This window comes from Cherax quadricarinatus, chromosome 19 (assembly GCF_038502225.1).
Source record: "Cherax quadricarinatus isolate ZL_2023a chromosome 19, ASM3850222v1, whole genome shotgun sequence".
NCBI classification, from domain to species: Eukaryota; Metazoa; Arthropoda; class Malacostraca; order Decapoda; family Parastacidae; genus Cherax; species Cherax quadricarinatus.
Genome location: NC_091310.1, coordinates 42866889 through 42886137, shown reverse-complemented (window position 1 = coordinate 42886137; position 19249 = coordinate 42866889). Strand labels below are relative to the sequence as shown.

Here is a 19249-nt window from a genome sequence, read left to right as displayed (position 1 = left end):
GAGTGCTGAAATTCAGGTTGCTGTTGAGGTGTAAGCCTAGGAATTTGCCCTCATTATATCTGGCAATTAGAGTGTTCTTGATATTAATGTTAAGTTGTGCAACACCTGCTCTGTTACCTGGAGTTTACCTGGAGAGAGTTCCGGGGGTCAACGCCCCCGCGGCCCGGTCTGAGACCAGGCCTCCTGGTGGATCAGAGCCTGATCAACCAGGCTGTTGCTGCTGGCTGCACGCAAACCAACATACGAGCCACAGCCCGGCTGATCCGGAACTGACTTTAGGTGCTTGTCCAGTGCCAGCTTGAAGACTGCCAGGGGTCTGTTGGTAATCCCCCTTATGTGTGCTGGGAGGCAGTTGAACAGTCTCGGGCCCCTGACACTTATTGTATGGTCTCTTAACGTGCTAGTGACACCCCTGCTTTTCATTGGGGGGATGGTGCATCGTCTGCCAAGTCATTTGCTTTCGTAGTGGGTGATTTTCGTGTGCAAGTTCGGTACTAGTCCCTCTAGGATTTTCCAGGTGTATATAATCATGTATCTCTCCCTCCTGCGTTCCAGGGAATACAGGTTTAGGAACCTCAAGCGCTCCCAATAATTGAGGTGTTTTATCTCCGTTATGCGCGCCGTGAAAGTTCTCTGTACATTTTCTAGGTCGGCAATTTCACCTGCCTTGAAAGGTGCTGTTAGTGTGCAGCAATATTCCAGCCTAGATAGAACAAGTGACCTGAAGAGTGTCATCATGGGCTTGGCCTCCCTAGTTTTGAAGGTTCTCATTATCCATCCTGTCATTTTTCTAGCAGATGCGATTGATACAATGTTATGGTCCTTGAAGGTGAGATCCTCCGACATGATCACTCCCAGGTCTTTGACGTTGGTGTTTCGCTCTATTTTGTGGCCAGAATTTGTTTTGTACTCTGATGAAGATTTAATTTCCTCATGTTTACCATATCTGAGTAATTGAAATTTCTCATCGTTGAACTTCATATTGTTTTCTGCAGCCCACTGAAAGATTTGGTTGATGTCTGCCTGGAGCTTTGCAGTGTCTGCAATGGAAGACACTGTCATGCAGATTCGGGTGTCATCTGCAAAGGAAGACACGGTGCTGTGGCTGACATCCTTGTCTATGTCGGATATAAGGATGAGGAACAAGATGGGAGCGAGTACTGTGCCTTGTGGAACAGAGCTTTTCACCGTAGCTGCCTCGGACTTTACTCTGTTGACGACTACTCTCTGTGTTCTGTTAGTGAGGAAATTATAGATCCATCGACCGACTTTTCCTGTTATTCCTTTAGCACGCATTACCAAACATAATATAGAAGGTTTTGTCAGTGTTAAGTGTAATTTATTGGCTGTCATCCAAGTAGATATTTTGAGTAGCTCATCGTTAACAGTGGTGTTGAGGGTGGCAAGATTTGGGTGGGAGATGACATAAGTCATGTCGTCAGCAAAGAGAATGGGTTTCAGGTGTTGCGATACGTTGGAATATCTCTGATGTATAAGGGGATGAGCAGGGAACCAAGGACACTTCCCTATGGCAATCCAGTATCAAGTGGCTGCGTTGATGAGGTTATGATTTTAATGGTGACATACTGATACCTATTAGTAAAGTAGGATATGAAATATGCAAGTGCATGGCCTCTTATACCATAATTGTCAAGTTTGCAGAGCAGGATACCATGATCTACTGTGTCAAAAGCTTTTCTTAGGTCAATAAATAGTCCTAATGGGTATTCCTTATTTTCCAGTGCTGTGTAAAGCGGATCTAGCATTTTTACAATTGCATCATTAGTGCTTTTATTTTTTCTGAAGCCAAATTGGCAGGGGTTAAGTATGTTTTGTGCTGTTATAAACGAATACGTATAGGGGGATATAATAACATATACATAAAATACTGAGAGGAATTGACAAGGTGGACAGGGACAGGATGTTCCAGAGATAGGACACAGCAACAACGGGCCACAGTTGCAAGTTGAAGACTCAGATGAATCACAGGGATGTTAGGAAGTATTTCTTCAGTCACAGTTGTCAGAAAGTGGAATAGACTGGGAAGTGATGTAGTGGAGGCAGGATCCATACATAGCTTTAAGAAGAGATATGATAAAGCTTGTGGAGCAGGAAGAGTGACCTAGTAGCGACCAGTGAAGAGGTGGGGCCAGGAGCTGTGATTCGACCCCTGCAAACACAACTAGGCGAGTACAACCAACCACTTCTGACGATGACGAAGAAAAAGACGATGACGATGGAAGGAATGAACCAATACCAATACGAAAGTAAAAGACTCGGCAGACAATGCAACATCCCCCCAATGAAAAGCAGGGGTGTCACTAGCATGTTAAGAGACAACACAATAAGTGCCAGGGGTCCAAGACTGTTCAACTGCCTCCCAGCATGCATAAGGGGGATTACCAATAGACCCCTGGCTGTCTTCAAGCAGGCACTGGACAAGCACCTAAAGTCGGTACCTGACCAGCCGGGCAATGGCTCGTACGTTGGATTGCGTGCAGCCAGCAGTAACAGCCTGGTTGAGCAGGCTCTGATCCACCAGGAGGCCTGGTCACAGACCGGGCCGTGGGGGCGTTGACCCCTGGAACTCTCTCCAGGTAAACTTTGTTCCAAAACTCTGGTCGTGACCCAAACCTAATTTCCCCATTGGATTGTACTATGTAAATATGATTAATCCATTCCAGACTCCTATGAACTGTATGTAAATATTGTTTTTTAAGATATTTAAGAACAAAAATAGTTAATTATACCATAGAATGCACAGTGTAATAGTAAACTAAATGTAAAAACCTTGAATAACACTGAGAAAACCTTGAACAACAGAGAAAACTAACATTGCAAGAGTCCGTTCTAGACCCGTACAAACTTCGCTGTAAACAGTTTTTGAATGGCTGAGAAGTGAGCTCCGTTATTTACTGTCCGATTTCTTTCATTTTTGGTGTAAGTTAAGAAGCATCTTTCCATCATACATTGCCCAAGTTTCAATAAGATAGCCCAACAAACAACTGAGAAAAAAAAATCATAATATATGGCAAGCCCTAGACGGGTACTGGCACTGCGAGCTGTTTGTGCACTACCTGCTGATAAAACATTGCTGATCCAAATTTATTATGATCATTATTACTCTAATTTATGAATAACTTGCTTCTGAGATAATCAACAAAAACGAGTGCTCACCGAAAAAAAAAATCGAGAAAATAAGTCACTGACTTTTTTGGGTTATCTTAGGTTCTTTACACACATGCTGCTGTATGATTATCTATGTAACTGTATTTGTGTATACCTTAATAAACTTACTTACAACAATGATTCTTATAACAGTGTTGAGAGGGTCTTTGTTAGGTTTACACATTTTAGATTTTTAGATTTTGCCACCGAAGTGGCTAGTTTATTGTGCACCCCATATCCATCCTGTGGACGGTAGCACAAGAACATATGGATACACAAAAGGCCTAGGAACTAGGCCCCAAAGGGTTAACCGGAATACATATGGATTTATATCTACATATCTATAGTTCACTTATCTGTTACAAGCAAATTTAGGAAATTTGCTTAGTATATCTGGTATCTTATTTTCATTAATAAGATATCTTGACATGTCACATAGGTTATTATACTGTCTGTCTCTGTATTCCTCAATAAGTGGACAATTAAGCACATAGTGTTCAAGAGAGTGACCATATGCCTGATCACATAATTTACATTTAGTTTGATCATCATCTGTGTGTCTCCCAAACTGCCAGAAGTACTTGTAACCAAGCCTAAGCCTGGCCACTACAACATCAGTCAGTCTGTTCACATTGCAAGTTGCTCCATAAACATACTTATCTACGTTCATGTTATCATAGTGGGTTATAGATCTACTCAGGCTTCTAACTGCATTCCTATAACAATCATTTTCATTATTTACTTCTCTCCTAATATTATTCCTAATGCTAGACACAGATATACCAAAGTTATATTCTACATTCTCCTTCTGGGTACTCTTCTTGGCTAACATATCAACTTTATCATGAAGGAGTAATCCAATGTGTGATGGGATCCATAGCAATTGTACATTAATTCCTTTGTCCCTGATTTTTGAGTATCTATACCTGGCTTCTCCAATGAGCATGTTGGAGTCATTATATGAGCCAAGAGCCTTCAATGATGACATAGAATCAGTAATGATGATAGAGTCAAGCTCAGTGTCATAGGTTAGCTTTAGCGCCATTAGGATTGCAAACAATTCAGTTTGCAGTGTAGACGCCCAGTTGTTAATTCTTATGCCTAACTCAACAAATTTATTATTGTTTTTAACTAGGGAGGTGGCAACAAGAGCAGATGCAGCCCTGCCAGAAGACTCCTGTTTAGATCCATCAGTGTATATAACTTGTGATAACTTATTATTACCAGCTAGGTGAGAAATTTCTTCTTGAGCAGTTGCTCTAACAAGAGATTTAAGGAAGGGATTACTAGCAATGAGCTTCTTGGGAGGGACTTGCAGGTATGTGATATTAAATGAACATATCTTCCATGGAGGGGTGAAATACTCTTGTTGCCTACAGTGATACAGTACACAAAACAGCAGAAAGTGGGGAAAATTGGTGCATGCAAAAAAATGGTGCAGAATATGTAAATCGGCGTGGCTGTGTTTGTTTGGCTCCTGATTATGTGCTCGTGACAAGATACAAAAATTTGGCGAATTTTTTGGTCGTGAACTGATTTGTTTGTGTTCAGAAGCGTTCATAACCAGAGGTTCCATACCTGGTTGTTGGTTGACTGGTGTGGGTTGCATCTTGGGGACGAAATTGACCTAATTTGCTCGAAATGCTCTGCAAGACAAGGGGCTTTCTATACAGTAGTACAGTGGATCCTCAGGTAACGACATTAATCTGTTCCAGAGAGCTTGTCTCTAACCGATTTTTTCGTTATCCGAATTAATTTTCCCCACAAGAAATAATGGAAATCCAATTAATCCGTTCCAGACACCCAAAAGTATTAAACAGAATAATTTTTTTACGTGAAATATACATTTCCCTACACAAAACAATGAGACATGCAGAGTAAACAATACTGAAATGACTTTTATCTTTATTGAAGATGTATTGATGAGTGATGAGATGGGAGGAGGACAGAGGATGGAGGAGTCTACAATTGTTTGGAAGGGAAATCCCCTTCCATAAAGACTTCAGGTAACAAGTCCTTTTCTGGGGTTACCTCCCTTCTTTGTTTTTTAATACCACTAGGACCAGCTTGAGAGTCATTGGACCCCTGTCGCACCAAAAATGTGTCCAGAGAGCTCTGTTTCTGGCATTTTTTTAAGATTTCCCTAAAATGGGACACAACATTGTCATTGTAGATGTTGCCAGCACATCCTGCAACAGCTGTCAGGATGATGTTCATCCATAAATGTTTGCACATAAGAAAGCAGGAACATTGCAGCAGGCCTGTTGACCCATACTAGGCAGGTCCTTCACAAACCATCCCACTAACAGAAACGTATTTGCCCATCCCTATTTTCAATGCTTCCCAAGCAATAAGCTTTGATAATTCTATTCACTCATGCGCAAGTCCCAATCAAATCAAATCGTGTGTGGGGAAGTACCCTGTCTGGTATGTGGGGAAGTTCCCTGGCTGGTATGTGGGGAATTACCCTGGTTGGTATGTGGCGAAGTACCCTGGCTGGTATGTGGCAAAGTACCCTGGCTGGTATGTGGGGAAGTACCCAGCTGGTATGTGGGGAAGTACCTTGGCTGGTATGTGGGGAAGTTCCTGGCTGGTGTGTGGGAAGTACCCTGGCTGGTATGTGGGGAAGTACCCTGGCTGGTATGTGGGGAAGTTCCCTGGCTGGTGTGTGGGAAGTACCCTGGTTGGTATGTGGGGAAGTACCCTGGCTGGTATGTGGGGAAGTACCTGGGCTGGTATGTGGGGAAGTTCCCTGGCTGGTATGTGGGGAAGTACCTGGGCTGGTATGTGGGGAAGTTCCCTGGCTGGTGTGTGGGAAGTACCCTGGCTGGTATGTGGGGAAGTACCTGGGCTGGTATGTGGGGAAGTTCCCTGGCTGGTATGTGGGGAAGTACCTGGGCTGGTATGTGGGGAAGTGCCCTGGCTGGTGTGTGGGAAGTACCCAGTGTTTGGTTTACATGTTGCAAAATGTTAATTACAAAGGCCACTAGCATGCCTAGGCATTTTGGGCAGACTGATACTAATTCCTACTCTATATTGATATAGGTCATGGAGCATTACATTTGAACATACATTATTTGATAAATACATAATTAAATACATACCTAGCTAGGGACATATATAATTAGCTTTATATAATTAGATACCCAGCCAAGCACATACATAATTAGTATTAATCTGTCCAAAATGCTCACTCATGTTAGTGGCTTTCTTTGTACTTAACAGTATTTTATAGCATGTAAGTCACATACTATATACTATGCAAAGAAATAAAAAATTTAATTTCATGGCCCAATGTTGGTCAATACTCCTACCCTGGCTTGGTTGCCAATGCTCTCATCTCACACACTGAGTGTCTGTGGTTCAGTCCATGGCAAAGGTGAAGATGTTGGGCATGTTTCCTTACACCTACTGTCCCAGTTCACCTAGCAGTAAGTAATAAGTACCTGGGTGTAAATCGACTGGTGTGGGTGGCATTCTGGGGGACAAGATTGAAAGACCACAATGGAAATAATACAGACAGTCCTTGATGATGCACTGACTTTCTTGGCTCACCCTCCGGGTTAAAAATCTCAGCAAATCTTATCTTGTCTTATGTAGCAATAAAAATTATTGCATAATGCTGCAATAATGAAGAATATGTGACAAAACACAACTGTTTCCTAAGAAAACATTGGAAAACACTCCTATCCTCGAATAATTGTTATTGCCTGTGTGGGCGGTGTTGCAGGGTGGGCGTGGACCTGGATGTGGGCGTGGAGAAGCTTGCTGTTCTGGGGCGTGTGGTTGTGACAGTCACCCTGGATATGGAGGCACCCTTCCCACACCTCACCCGCCTCGCTCTCTCCTTCACTGAGAAACCTCAAGTCTGGTTCAGCGTCAGGATTCTCAAGGTTGGTTCTGCAGTCTGTCTTATCGTATAATCTATAGAACATTTCTTACTTAACCATTTATGTGCAACCTGTCCAATGAACCTTCATACCCATTAGCTCCATAACCTATCCCTGAACACTGTAACCTATTACCTGAACCATGTAGCCTGTCCCCTGAACCTTGTAACTTATTACCCAAAGCTTATAACCTGAGCCCAATAACCTATTCCCTGAACCCTGGAGCCTATCCCCTGAACCCTAGAGCCTATCCCCTGAACCCTAGAGCCTATCCCCTGAACCCTAGAGCCTATCCCCTGAACCCTAGAGCCTATCCTCTGAACCTTGTAGCCTATCCCCTGAACTGTATAGTCTATCCCCTGAAACCTATAATGTATTGCCTAAACTCTATAACCTATACCTTGTGTAAGATCTTGAGCTAAAGATTTCCATCATCCCCGTGGCTTGTTTTGCATACTGTACTGTGTATTTTTTTGGCTCATATTTCATGCTTTAAAAGAAAAAAAGTTTAAAGGTTTTATTTCTTTGTAAAGGTTACAATGTGCAATTACAATTCTGTTTTGTTAAGTACAAAGAAAGCCACTATCATGCCGGGGCATTTTGGGCAAACCAATCGTAGTACATAATTACTTAAGTCTAGACAAGATAAGAATGGTTAAGTTTTTTATAAATCTTTAATAAATCATTATTGTGATGGACATGACTCCTGACAGAGTCTGTCATTTTTTATTTAGTTTTTCCAGTGTTCTCCATAATTTTGTTATGAAAAACTATTGACCTTTCACCTGTAAAAATCTTTTGTTATTTAAGCTAGTTACATATATCATTTTCTTTGTGAATTTAAGCGACTCCTAAATTCCTCTTTAGATGACCTTTCCTGGTCTCTCCCCCAAACATTACCTGACCTATTTTGAGCATTACTGACCTTTTCAGTCCTGATTACAGTTTCATGAGGACTTGGTAGCCACTAAATCACTTCAGCATATCTTGACCTGCTTTGTCCTGATGTCCTCCGACCCTCGCATTATAATGTATTTTCTTTAACTGCTGGTGGCCTGCCTTGTGATGATGACATTTTCTCACCATTTTCAGCACTCCCTTAACTCTTATGCCTCTCACTTTTACATTTATTACTTCTATTATAATTTATAGCTCTTAACCTGGATAGCTCACAAAGTTTTACTATTAAAGTTACATATGCTTATATATGTGATTATATAATTGTTTTAGTATGAGTTTAGTAACCACATAGCAGACCATTACTGCTTTGTTTTAGGATGTGTAGGCCTAGAAAGTTAAGGGGAGAGTAGTATATTAAATCTTGTCATTATTTGATACTGTTAAGTTAATCTTATAAATAACAAGTCATTTAGAAAATGATCATTATGAAGATCAATTATTAATGTTCTGAAGTTAATTAAGTATTTTACAGTCCGTGGAAGAAGAAACCTTTAAGTACATTGCATGTACTGTGAAGATCTTTCATATTACCAAAGTGAAGTAATGCAGTATTGTGCTTGCATACTCTCCCTCTCACCCCACTTCATGATATCATATATGCACCAGGAGGTGTCTCTTAGAGTACTATGTGACCAAAGTATATTTTAATCCCTCTGAGGAATTAAAGTATTCTTGATTAGTGGTGTACAGGTGATATGCAGCTTTAATTACCCTTGGGCAACTGATAGTCTTTAAATCTAGCAAATGAAGCGACCAATCTACCTCACACAGTTCCTGCTTTTCTTCATCCTTCCTCACAGTTTTCCCTAAGTCTCTTCTCTCCCACCATCTACACACTGCCCTTACACACTCCTGCAATCCAAACTAAGATTGGTTCCTTTAATAGGCAGTGCAGATGATGGAGGTGCCAGTACTCAAAACGTGGCTCCACTCACTAGTCATGGATGCACTCTCCACTGCCTGGGTTGACCCAGGTCAGCTTGAGATCAGTATCCACTCAACAGAGGTTATTGTGCCAGAGACTCGCCCTGGAGACACTCTAGCTCAGGGTGTCCTCACTGTCATATTGTGGACACTTAAGGCCACTTCAGGTTGGTGTTGGAGAGGTGTATGGGAAATTGACTGATGATGAGTTAGTAGGAGTTGGGTGGTAGTTGAGTAGTAATAGTTAGTAGTAGTATGGGTGATGGTGGTGGGTGGGTAATAAAGCAAATGGGAATGTAATAAAGCAAATGGAGTTTTAAGGTGGGTGAGAGGTGAGTATTGGAACAGATGTTGGTACAGATGTGAGATGAGTAGAGCTTGCATGTCGAATATTGCAGGGATGGGAGGCTCTCATGTGGTAGTATGTATTTGCTGCATGTGATGATATCCCAACCTGAATAACGAAAAAAGCCACAATGCCGTGACTGGAACAATACACAAATAACTCATACATTGAAGAGAGGAGCTTACGATGATGTTTCGGTCTGACTTGGACCATTCACAAAGTCACACTAACAGAAAGGAGAGAAGGAGGGAGTACATTATATATAGGCCAGCAGACATTGATGGGAGCAAGAGAGGTAGTAGTAGTAGTTAGTAGTAGTAGTAGTAGTAGTAGTAGTAGTTAGTAGTAGTAGTAGTTAGTAGTAGTAGTAGTGGTAGTAGTAGTAGTGTCAGTCAGATACTAAGAGAGAGGAGCACTGCAAGGGAGCTAGGGGCCCACAGAGGGTAGGAGCAAGAACACAGAGGGGGGAAAATAATAAAAGAACAAATACCCAAAGCAGAAGAAAGAAAATCCAAAGGACAAAAAGGAGAGAGGAAAGGGGAAGAGGGAGAAGGGGAAAAAAGAATCAGGTTGAGTCACGGGTGTTCTGAAGTTTGGAGCATTTTACAATGTAGTGGGAAAGGAAGGCATCTACAGAGACAAAGCCAGGACCAAGATTCATACAAGGAAAGTTGTGTATAAGGGAGGATTCAACCAAACTGTGACTGTGAAAGTTAGAAGTAGGGTAGACAGTTTTAGCAGAAGACCAGTCAATAGGATGACTGTGATCTCTGACATGACAGAAAAGAGCATTGTTGGTGTCGGCAAGCCTAACACTACTTTTGTGCTCCCCAAGTCTGTCAGAAAGAGATCGGCTAGTTTCTCCAAAGTATTGAAGAGGGCAGGAGGAACAAGAAATAGAGTAGACATAAGTAGCATCTATAGAGGGAGGGGAGGTATGAACTAGATTAGTGCGAAGTGTTAGTCTGGCAAAAAGTAAGTTTGATGTCTAAGGAACGGAGAGAATTGTCGAGATTAGAAAGACTGGAAATGTAGGGAAGGCAGAGGACAGGAGAGTTCACAGGAGTAGAGAGTTTGGGAGAGAAGAAAGTCTATTTAGCACATGAGAAGTCAGAGTCTGTGAAATGAGAAGGATAGCCAAGATGGGAAAATGAATTATGAAGAATGGAAATTTCAGATTAAAGGAACTGAGGCTTACAAATGTGGAGAGCATGAAGAAAGAGGGAGATAAGAACACTTTTCTTGATAGAGGAAGCCTAATAAGAAAAGTAGTGAACGTACATGCCACTGTGCATAGGCTTGAGGTAAATGGAAGAGGCAAAACGTGTATCTGAGCAGTGGATATGAACATCAAGAAAAGGAAGCAAGGAATTAGATTCCAATTCAGCTTTAAACTTAATGGAAGGGGCAAGATTATTAAGAGGATCAAGAAATGGTTGGAAGAGACTAGAGTCATGAGGCCAAAAAGCAAAGATGTCATCTACATAGCGGAGCCAGAGTGAAGGGCGCACATCAGTAGTATGAAGAACAGTCAAAGTATTCTGTGCAAAGATTAGCAAGGACAGGAGATAGAGGAGAGCCCATAGCGACACCGAAGGTTTGAGAATAATATTTAACATGGAAGGAAAAGGAATTTGAGTCCACACAAAGGCAGATAAGATCAAGAAAGACATCAGTAGGTATAGTTCTTTTATTATTTTTTCCCCCGTCTCCCGTTTCCCCCTAGCTCCCTTGCAGTGCTCCTCTTGGTATTTAACTGACTCCACTACTACTACTACCTCCACTTCTACTTCTCTTGCTCCTGTCAATGTCTGCTGGCCTATATATATACTCCCTCCTTCTTTCCTTTATGTTAGTGTGACTTTATAAGTGGTCCAAGTCAGACCAAAACATCGTCATAAGCTCCTCTTTTCTATGTGCGGGTTATTTGTGTATCCTAACCTGATTCTGGCAGTCACCATTTTACACAATCTAGTAGACGTTTTATGTTGCCCAAAACAGATCATAGTGCTTGATACGCTTGATACTAGTGCTCTCAGGTCTCTGTGTTGTCTCTTTTACCAGAGCTGATAATGATAATGCTTTATTCCTTTGAGCATACAGACAGTTTAAATACATGGGTAGAAACTTGAGGCCTGGTCATAGACCGGGCCGCGGGGGCGTTGACCCCCGGAACTCTCTCCAGGTAAATAGTAGCTACAAAAAACTTGTTATGCAATGCATTTCGGGCAACTAATCGTAAGGATCACAAACTACTTAAGAAGTAGACAATCATTATGTAGGTCTTGTACAGTTAAATACAGTCATACATTTAACAAGAAAGGTAGGTAATGACAAAGTGGTCAGTTATGAAACATATATTATTTGTTTTCAAATGTACTAAATTGTAATATTTCATATTGTAAGTTGTTTTAACTTGTTCTAAATTGTAAATTGTGTATAAACTATATCAAAACTGTATTATTCTATACTGATCTGCACTACTAAACTTATTACAGCCATACAGCATTACCTAAAAGAATGCCTGTGATAAAGAATGGCCTGTGATACTCCAATACTGAAACTATGTATAGTGCCAAAACAAAAGCATTCACATTGCTAAACTCACAAACTAGTATTTAGTCACTTAGCCATAATACCAACTTACCTCATAATTTTGTAATATTTTAAACTTAAGATTTAATCTAAGTCTGCCCGAAATGCCTAGCCATGCTAGGTGTTCTAGTGGTACACTCTGTAATTATTATTTTACTACATGTAAACCACACAATAACCAAATTCTGTAAACTCAGCATTGTAATCCTTATACCTTATAGAGAATAAAATTTGAATTGAATTGAATTGAATTCATTTGTACTCATTGTAACTCGTCTAATAATCATATAAACTGTTATTGCCTTATTCATCTTACGTTAATTTTAAATTTGCCCGAAATGCTCTGCATACAAAGGGGCTTTTGGCATGTACACCCAACTATTGTATTCCTTTGTACAACAATGTATCATGTCAAAATAAACTGTTATTATTATTATTATCGTAAACTGGTTCAGTGGTCTTCAGTTTTATGGTGTAATTGAATAAATATAGTGAAATTACAAGTTACTTAAATTACAATACAAATCCAGTGGAACAATATATATTACTAATTATGTATATATGGCAGTTGAAGGAAGGCAGAAAAAGAACAGGGACATAAGTGGATAAGGATAGGTAGTGTTTGACTAGCAAATTGCTGTCTGGATTATATTAAGGAGAGAGATGCTTTTTAACAATAGCTTTGAATTTATTTTTAGGCAGTTAGGGGACATTTAGAGGCTTCAGGCAGAGAGTTCCAGATTTTAGGACCTTTTTTATGCACTGAGGTTTTACACAGGTTGAGTCAGACTCTGGGATATCAAAGAGTTTAGGTGTCTTATATTATGTCTGTGGGGAATTGGAACAGAATTCTTCCTCTGTAAGCTATGCATGTTGTGAGAGAAAGGGAATAGTAACCCCCCTCTCCTGTATAAATCATTAAATTTAAAAAGAAAAACTTTTGTTTTTCTTTTTAGGTCACCCTACCTTGATGGGATATGGCCAGTTCATTGAAAAAAAAAATTGTCTGTGAGTTCTGTTGCAGTTGTCTCAAGGAAGAGTTTCAGAGAAGCGTTTAAATTGGAATTGAGTGTCTTATATACTACAATAAATGATAGAGTACATTACTGTATTACCACAGTCTTTGGTATTTACTCTTAGCTCATCCTCATCAGTGCCTAAAGTTCCTAATTTTGTATTTTATCTGTTACAGGTGTAGGTCTTGATGAGGACAAGTGGGTGGTGGTAATGGTAGATGGACAGCAGCATGTGACGCCGGCCATTACTACACCCCGCTGGCAGGAGGCATGCAGCTTTCTGGTGAGCTCGTCACCCAATCACCACAATCTGGTACTCAAAGTCAAGACCAAGAGGCTCATAACTACCACTCTCACACAGTTCGACTTACCCCTCAGTCAGTATGGCCTTGACAGCTGTAGAGTGTGAGTACTAACACCTGTGTGGCTCCTTTGCTTACCCTGTCATATGGAGTAATGTTTCTAAATCTGATACTAATGCAGATTTAATACTAACCTTCAGTGATCAAAATGCTAAACACCTCTAGAACACAGTGTGATAGACTCTGCAATCCAGTTCTTAATAGCTGTCTTGTAGGTACATCTGTCTAGATTATAGCATGCTTTCTTCATGCCAGGCACAGGCATGGTAAAAATATCAACAGGAGGGAGTTGATTAAAATTTTGGACTGTCCACTAGCATTCTGAGGACAATAGTTTGGAAAGAATTCCAGATTAACTACAACAAATATAAATGAGAAAGAGTGAGAGTAACAACATGCTTTCCAGCTATTATCATACTTTTGTGCAAAAAAAAAAAAAAATGTCTATCACAGCCAACAAAATCAGCAGATCGTAATAAAGTTGGTAGAATTACCGACAATATGTAAAGTAAAAGGACACAAGTGCAACTAATGTGACATTTTATTGTGGCAACGTTTCGCTCTCCAGGAGCTTTATCAAGCCATTACAAACAATACATGGACACAGAGGGTATATAAAGGCTCAGAGTGAGGTGCAGTACTAGTGAGGTACCATTTAGATGTTCACTAGTGGCAGTAGTAGTAGTAGTAGTGACAAAAGTAGTAGTAGTAATACAATATGGTAGAGCAATTAATTCGTACATGAGTAAAAGGATATAAAAGCTATTACTTGGGTAACATAAAAATAGGTTGGACAAATATAGACTGGAAAGAGGCAGCCTGTTTCAGTGTTCACTCTCTGTAATGTGCTTTGTGTAGTATAACAGGAGAGACTATGTGATGGCAGGGTTTACTGTTTTCAGGAGGATTCTTGCTAAGACTTCAGAGATGGTGAAGCTGCCGTTGTTTTGTTTAATTGTATTCGAAACGGCGATCAGTGCTGATTCGAGGCACTTGCGTCTGCGGAAATTAGTTTCTTTAATCACTAATTGGGCGTCTCTGAATTTCATGAGATGATTGGTAGAATTTTGATGTTGTACACAGGCGTTGTTCAAGTTATCGTTCTTACATGCGTAAATGTGTTCATTGAGGCGGGTGTCGAGGTTTCTTGCTGTTTCACCTACATAAATCTTGTCACAGCCTCCACAGGGTATAGTGTAAACTCCTGCGTTGACTGGTTCGTGGTGCTTGGATTTTGTTCTGGTTAGATCCTTTATTGAAGTGCTAGAAGCGATGGCGACTCAATAAAGGATCTAACCAGAACAAAATCCAAGCACCACGAACCAGTCAATGCAGGAGTTTACACTATACCCTGTGGAGGCTGTGACAAGATTTATGTAGGTGAAACAGCAAGAAACCTCGACACCCGCCTCAATGAACACATTTACGCATGTAGGAACGATAACTTGAACAACGCCTGTGTACAACATCAAAATTCTACCAATCATCTCATGAAATTCAGAGACGCCCAATTAGTGATTAAAGAAACTAATTTCCGCAGACGCAAGTGCCTCGAATCAGCACTGATCGCCGTTTCGAATACAATTAAACAAAACAACGGCAGCTTCACCATCTCTGAAGTCTTAGCAAGAATCCTCCTGAAAACAGTAAACCCTGCCATCACATAGTCTCTCCTGTTATACTACATAAAGCACATTACAGAGAGTGAACACTGAAACAGGCTGCCTCTTTCCAGTCTATATTTGTCCAACCTATTTTTATGTTACCCAAGTAATAGCTTTTATATCCTTTTACTCATGTACGAATTAATTGCTCTACCATATTGTATTACTACTACTACTTTTGTCACTACTACTACTACCACTAGTGAACATCTAAATGGTACCTCACTAGTACTGCACCTCACTCAGAGCCTTTATATACCCTCTGTGTCCATGTATTGTTTGTAATGGCTTGATAAAGCTCCTGGAGAGCGAAACGTTGCCACAATAAAATGTCACATTAGTTGCACTTATGTCCTTTTACTTTACAAAATCAGCAGACATTGAATGTTTCTACCATCTAGGTTACAAATTTCTCATATTATGAGCTTAAATACTAAAAATTTCAAGAATTTAGAAACATCTCCCTTAAAGGCCCAGTATTTCATTTGTAATGAAATATTGTATAGGTATATGATAAAAAATTCTAACAAAATACCCTAGCATTTCCTACTGTATGTAAAGCTGTAGCAATGTAATTTACCTGACTAACATGGCATTTTTGTCCAGTTCTTTGGACCAATTTGCCTTTGTAATATGTTGGATGTGCTCTATTATGCTGATGTGATTGAATTCACTAAATGTGTAACAACTCATTACTATGTGCCTGAATCCATTACTCTTACAAACATATCATTACTACAGTATTATATTTTGTTTAGCTAACACTTATGTTGGGGCCTGGTCTCTGAATTCATTATATCAGTCTTTCTCTTTTTTAAGTTATCCTATGTTAAATTCTGCATAATTTAATTTAAAAAACCATTGTTAAAAATTCAGAGCATGAGACCTAAATAAAAATTTACCTACAGGATGGGTATGGGGTAACTACTATCACTCACAGGATGAGTGTATAGACTACCACCCAGAGGGTGGGAATGAGAGGACTCGCCCACAGGATGAATATGGGAGACTATGACCCAGAGTATGAGTACAGGGGTGACTACTGTCCACATGATGGGTATGGAGGGACTACCACCCACATGATGGGTATGGAGGGACTACCACCCACATGATGAGTATGGAGAGACTACCACCCACATGATGGGTATGGAGAGACTACCACCCACATGAAGGGTATAGACAGACTACCACCCACATGATGGGTATGAAGGGACTACCACCTACATGATGGGTATGGAGGGACTGCCACTCACATAATGGGTATGGAGGGACTACCACCTACATGATGAGTATGGAAGGACTACCAGCCACATGATGGGTATACCTGGAGTATACCTGGAGAAGGTTTCGGGGGTCAATCCCTCCACGGCCTGGTCTGAGACCAGGCCTCGAGGTGGATCAGGGTCTGATCAACCAGGCTGTTACTGCTGGCCACATGCAATCTGGCATAAAAACCACAGCCCAGCTGGTCAGGTGCCTGTCCAGTGCCTTCTTGAAGACAGCCAGGGGTCTATTGGTAATCCCCCTTATGTATGCTGGGAGGCAGTTGAACAGTCTTGGGCCCCTGACAATTATTGTGCTGTCTCTTAGTGTACTCTTGGTGCCTCTGTTTTTCATTGGGGGAATGTTGCATCTCCTGCCGAGTCTTTTGCTTTCGTAGGGAGTGATTTTCGTGTGCAAGTTTGGTACTAATCTCTCTAGGATTTTCCATGTGTATATTATCATGTCTCTCTCTCGCCTGCATTCCAGGGAATACAAATCAAGGAACTTCAACCATTCCCAGTAATTTAGGTGCTTTATTGTACTTATTTGTGCCGTGAAAGTTTTTTGTACCCTCTCCAAGTCAACAATTTCGCCTGCCTTGACAGGGGTTAGTGGGAGGGTATGGAGGAACTACCACCCACATGATGGGTATAGAGGGACTGCCACTCACATAATGGGTATGGAGGGACTATCATTCACATAATGGGTATGGAGGGGCTGCCACCCACATGATGGGTATGGAGCTACTACCACCCACATGATGGGTGTGGAGGTACTATCACTCACATGATGGGTGTAGAGGTACTATCACCCATATGATGGGTGTGGAGGGATGACTGTCACCCACATGATGGGTGTGAAGGTACTATCACCCACATGAGGGTGTGGAGGTACTTTCACCCACATAATGGGTGTGGAGGGACTATGACCCACATAATGGGTGTGGAGGGACTATCACCCACATGATGGGTATACCTGGAGAGGGTTTCGGGGCCCAACGCCCCTGTGGTTTGGTCTGAGACCAAGCCTCGTAGTGGATCAGGGTCTAATCAGCCAGGCTGTTATTGCTGGTTACACGCACACTGACATACGAACCACAGCCCGGCTGGTCAGGTACTGACTTTAGGTGCCTGTCCAGTGCCTTCTTGAAGACAGCCAAGGGTCTGTTGGTAATCCCCCTTATGTATGCTGGGAGGCAGTTGAACAGTCTTGGGCCCCTGACACTTACTGTGTTGTCTCTAAGTGTACTCGTGGCACCCCTGGTTTTCATTGGGGGAATGTTGCATCTTCTGCCGAGTCTTTTGCTTTCATAGGGAGCGATTTTCATGTGCAATCCAAGTGTATATTGTCATGTATCTCTCTCGCCTATGTTCCAGGGAATACAGATCAAGGGACTTCAACCGTTCCCAGTAATTTAGGTGCTTTATTGGTTTTGTTTAATTAAACTGTATTTTTGATAAACTCTGGATATAATGAACTAGTAAGAGGCAGTGGGGGGCAGTAATGGCAATTGTGGCAGTTAGTTTGTTTTGCCATATTAGTAATAGCAGACAATTCTGTAATTGAAAGACTTTGTCCCATGGTTTTGAACTGATTGACCCAGTGGATTTTGTTCCATATTGAGGTTTTGTACACAAATGTCTTATTAATACAGTGGACCCCCGCATAACGATCACCTCCGAATGCGACCAATTATGTAAGTGTATTTATGTAAGTGCGTTTGTACGTGTATGTTTGGGGGTCTGAAATGGACTAATCTACTTCACAATATTCCTTATGGGAATAAATTCGGTCAGTACTGGCACCTGAACATACTTCTGGAGTGAAAAAATATTGTTAACCGGGGGTCCACTGTAGCATTGACCCTGTGGATTTTGTTCCATATTGAGGTTTTGTACACAAATGTCTTATTAATAGCATTTTTGTACCAGTTAAACTTTTTTTTATAATATTATTCTATAAGTACTGTTTTCATTAATTTCTTAGTTACTATGCCTACTGTATATAGGGCAGAGACAGTGTTACAGAAGAAGGGTGGGAAAGTTATTGGGGGGAGTGTGCCACCTCTACACCTGCGGCTGCAGTACACCCCACTCAGCCCTGTCAACCTGGAGTCACCCCTCCCTACACCTCTGACAGACAACCAAGAAGGTGGGTTGCTCACACACCTTGAAGGTAACTAGACGAAATTATTCACTAGTCAAACAATAACTGTGGATTAATACATATTAAGCATAATGTTAAATTTTTATATACCCTAGGTGGCTAGGAGTGAATGATTAGAATACTAACATAAACTTCTATTTTGCCAAGAAGATACAGTTGTGTACAGAGATTAGTTACAATAGGTTGTGTTATTCCTGAAAGAGCCCATACTTATGCTAGGCATTTTGAGCAAACTCAAGATTGTGCCTTAAAATTAATTGACAGAAAACTTAATGGTTAGGACTCAGGAAAACATAATACAGTAACATGATTGCAAATAAATCACAGAATGGGTGGGGCTTGAGCCCATGGTAGTGGGGGCCTTAAAGTCTCAGGCCAGTACACTCACACTGGATCAGCTGGCTTTAATAGAATTCACGCAACTAGGTATGTGTAGTACAGTATACCTAGTTGGGTATGCATCATATAGATTTGGCAAATGCAGTTATCCTGTTCTGTATTTGTAAATTTTAAACCTTCTTATACATTTTTGGAGAATGACTTTGTATTACTTACTAGCAAAAAATAATGTATCAGCCAACCAAGTAAGACATAAGTTGAAAAAAACAAGCTATAAGAGTCACATATTTGAGGCACAAACTTCTCTCTGTGTAAATAGGCGCTGGTGTACTCTACATTGTGGTCCATGGTGCAGACAACATCACGACCACCACAGAATATCCCCCCAGTCCCTACTGCCTTATCTTCAGCAACCGCAGGAAGGTAAGAAGCAGAAAACCAGACCACAACAAACTCCCTCAGCAATGCTCCTTCCCTCCCTACTTTTTAAATTTGAAAACAAATATATACGTATAGAAAATTCAAAATTAAACATTTTCTTGTTCTTGGTATGGTA

General features: G+C 40.9%; 1 protein-coding gene across 2 annotated transcripts in view; it reads left to right on the top strand.

Annotated features, from left to right (window-relative positions):
- LOC128688373 (uncharacterized) overlaps positions 1-19249 on the top strand; it is a 292282-nt gene that overhangs the window by 159951 nt on the left and 113082 nt on the right. The window contains exons 1-6 of one of the 2 annotated variants that reach the window (XM_070086754.1): positions 3482-4399; positions 6899-7061; positions 8905-9109; positions 13076-13304; positions 18197-18339; positions 19013-19116. In XM_070086754.1, coding sequence (XP_069942855.1) covers positions 4266-4399; positions 6899-7061; positions 8905-9109; positions 13076-13304; positions 18197-18339; positions 19013-19116 — 978 coding nt within the window. In that variant the 5' untranslated portion in view covers positions 3482-4265. Of the gene's footprint in view, positions 1-3481; positions 4400-6898; positions 7062-8904; positions 9110-13075; positions 13305-18196; positions 18340-19012; positions 19117-19249 lie in introns of those variants that run through there. The other variant, XM_070086753.1, reaches the window with a different exon arrangement.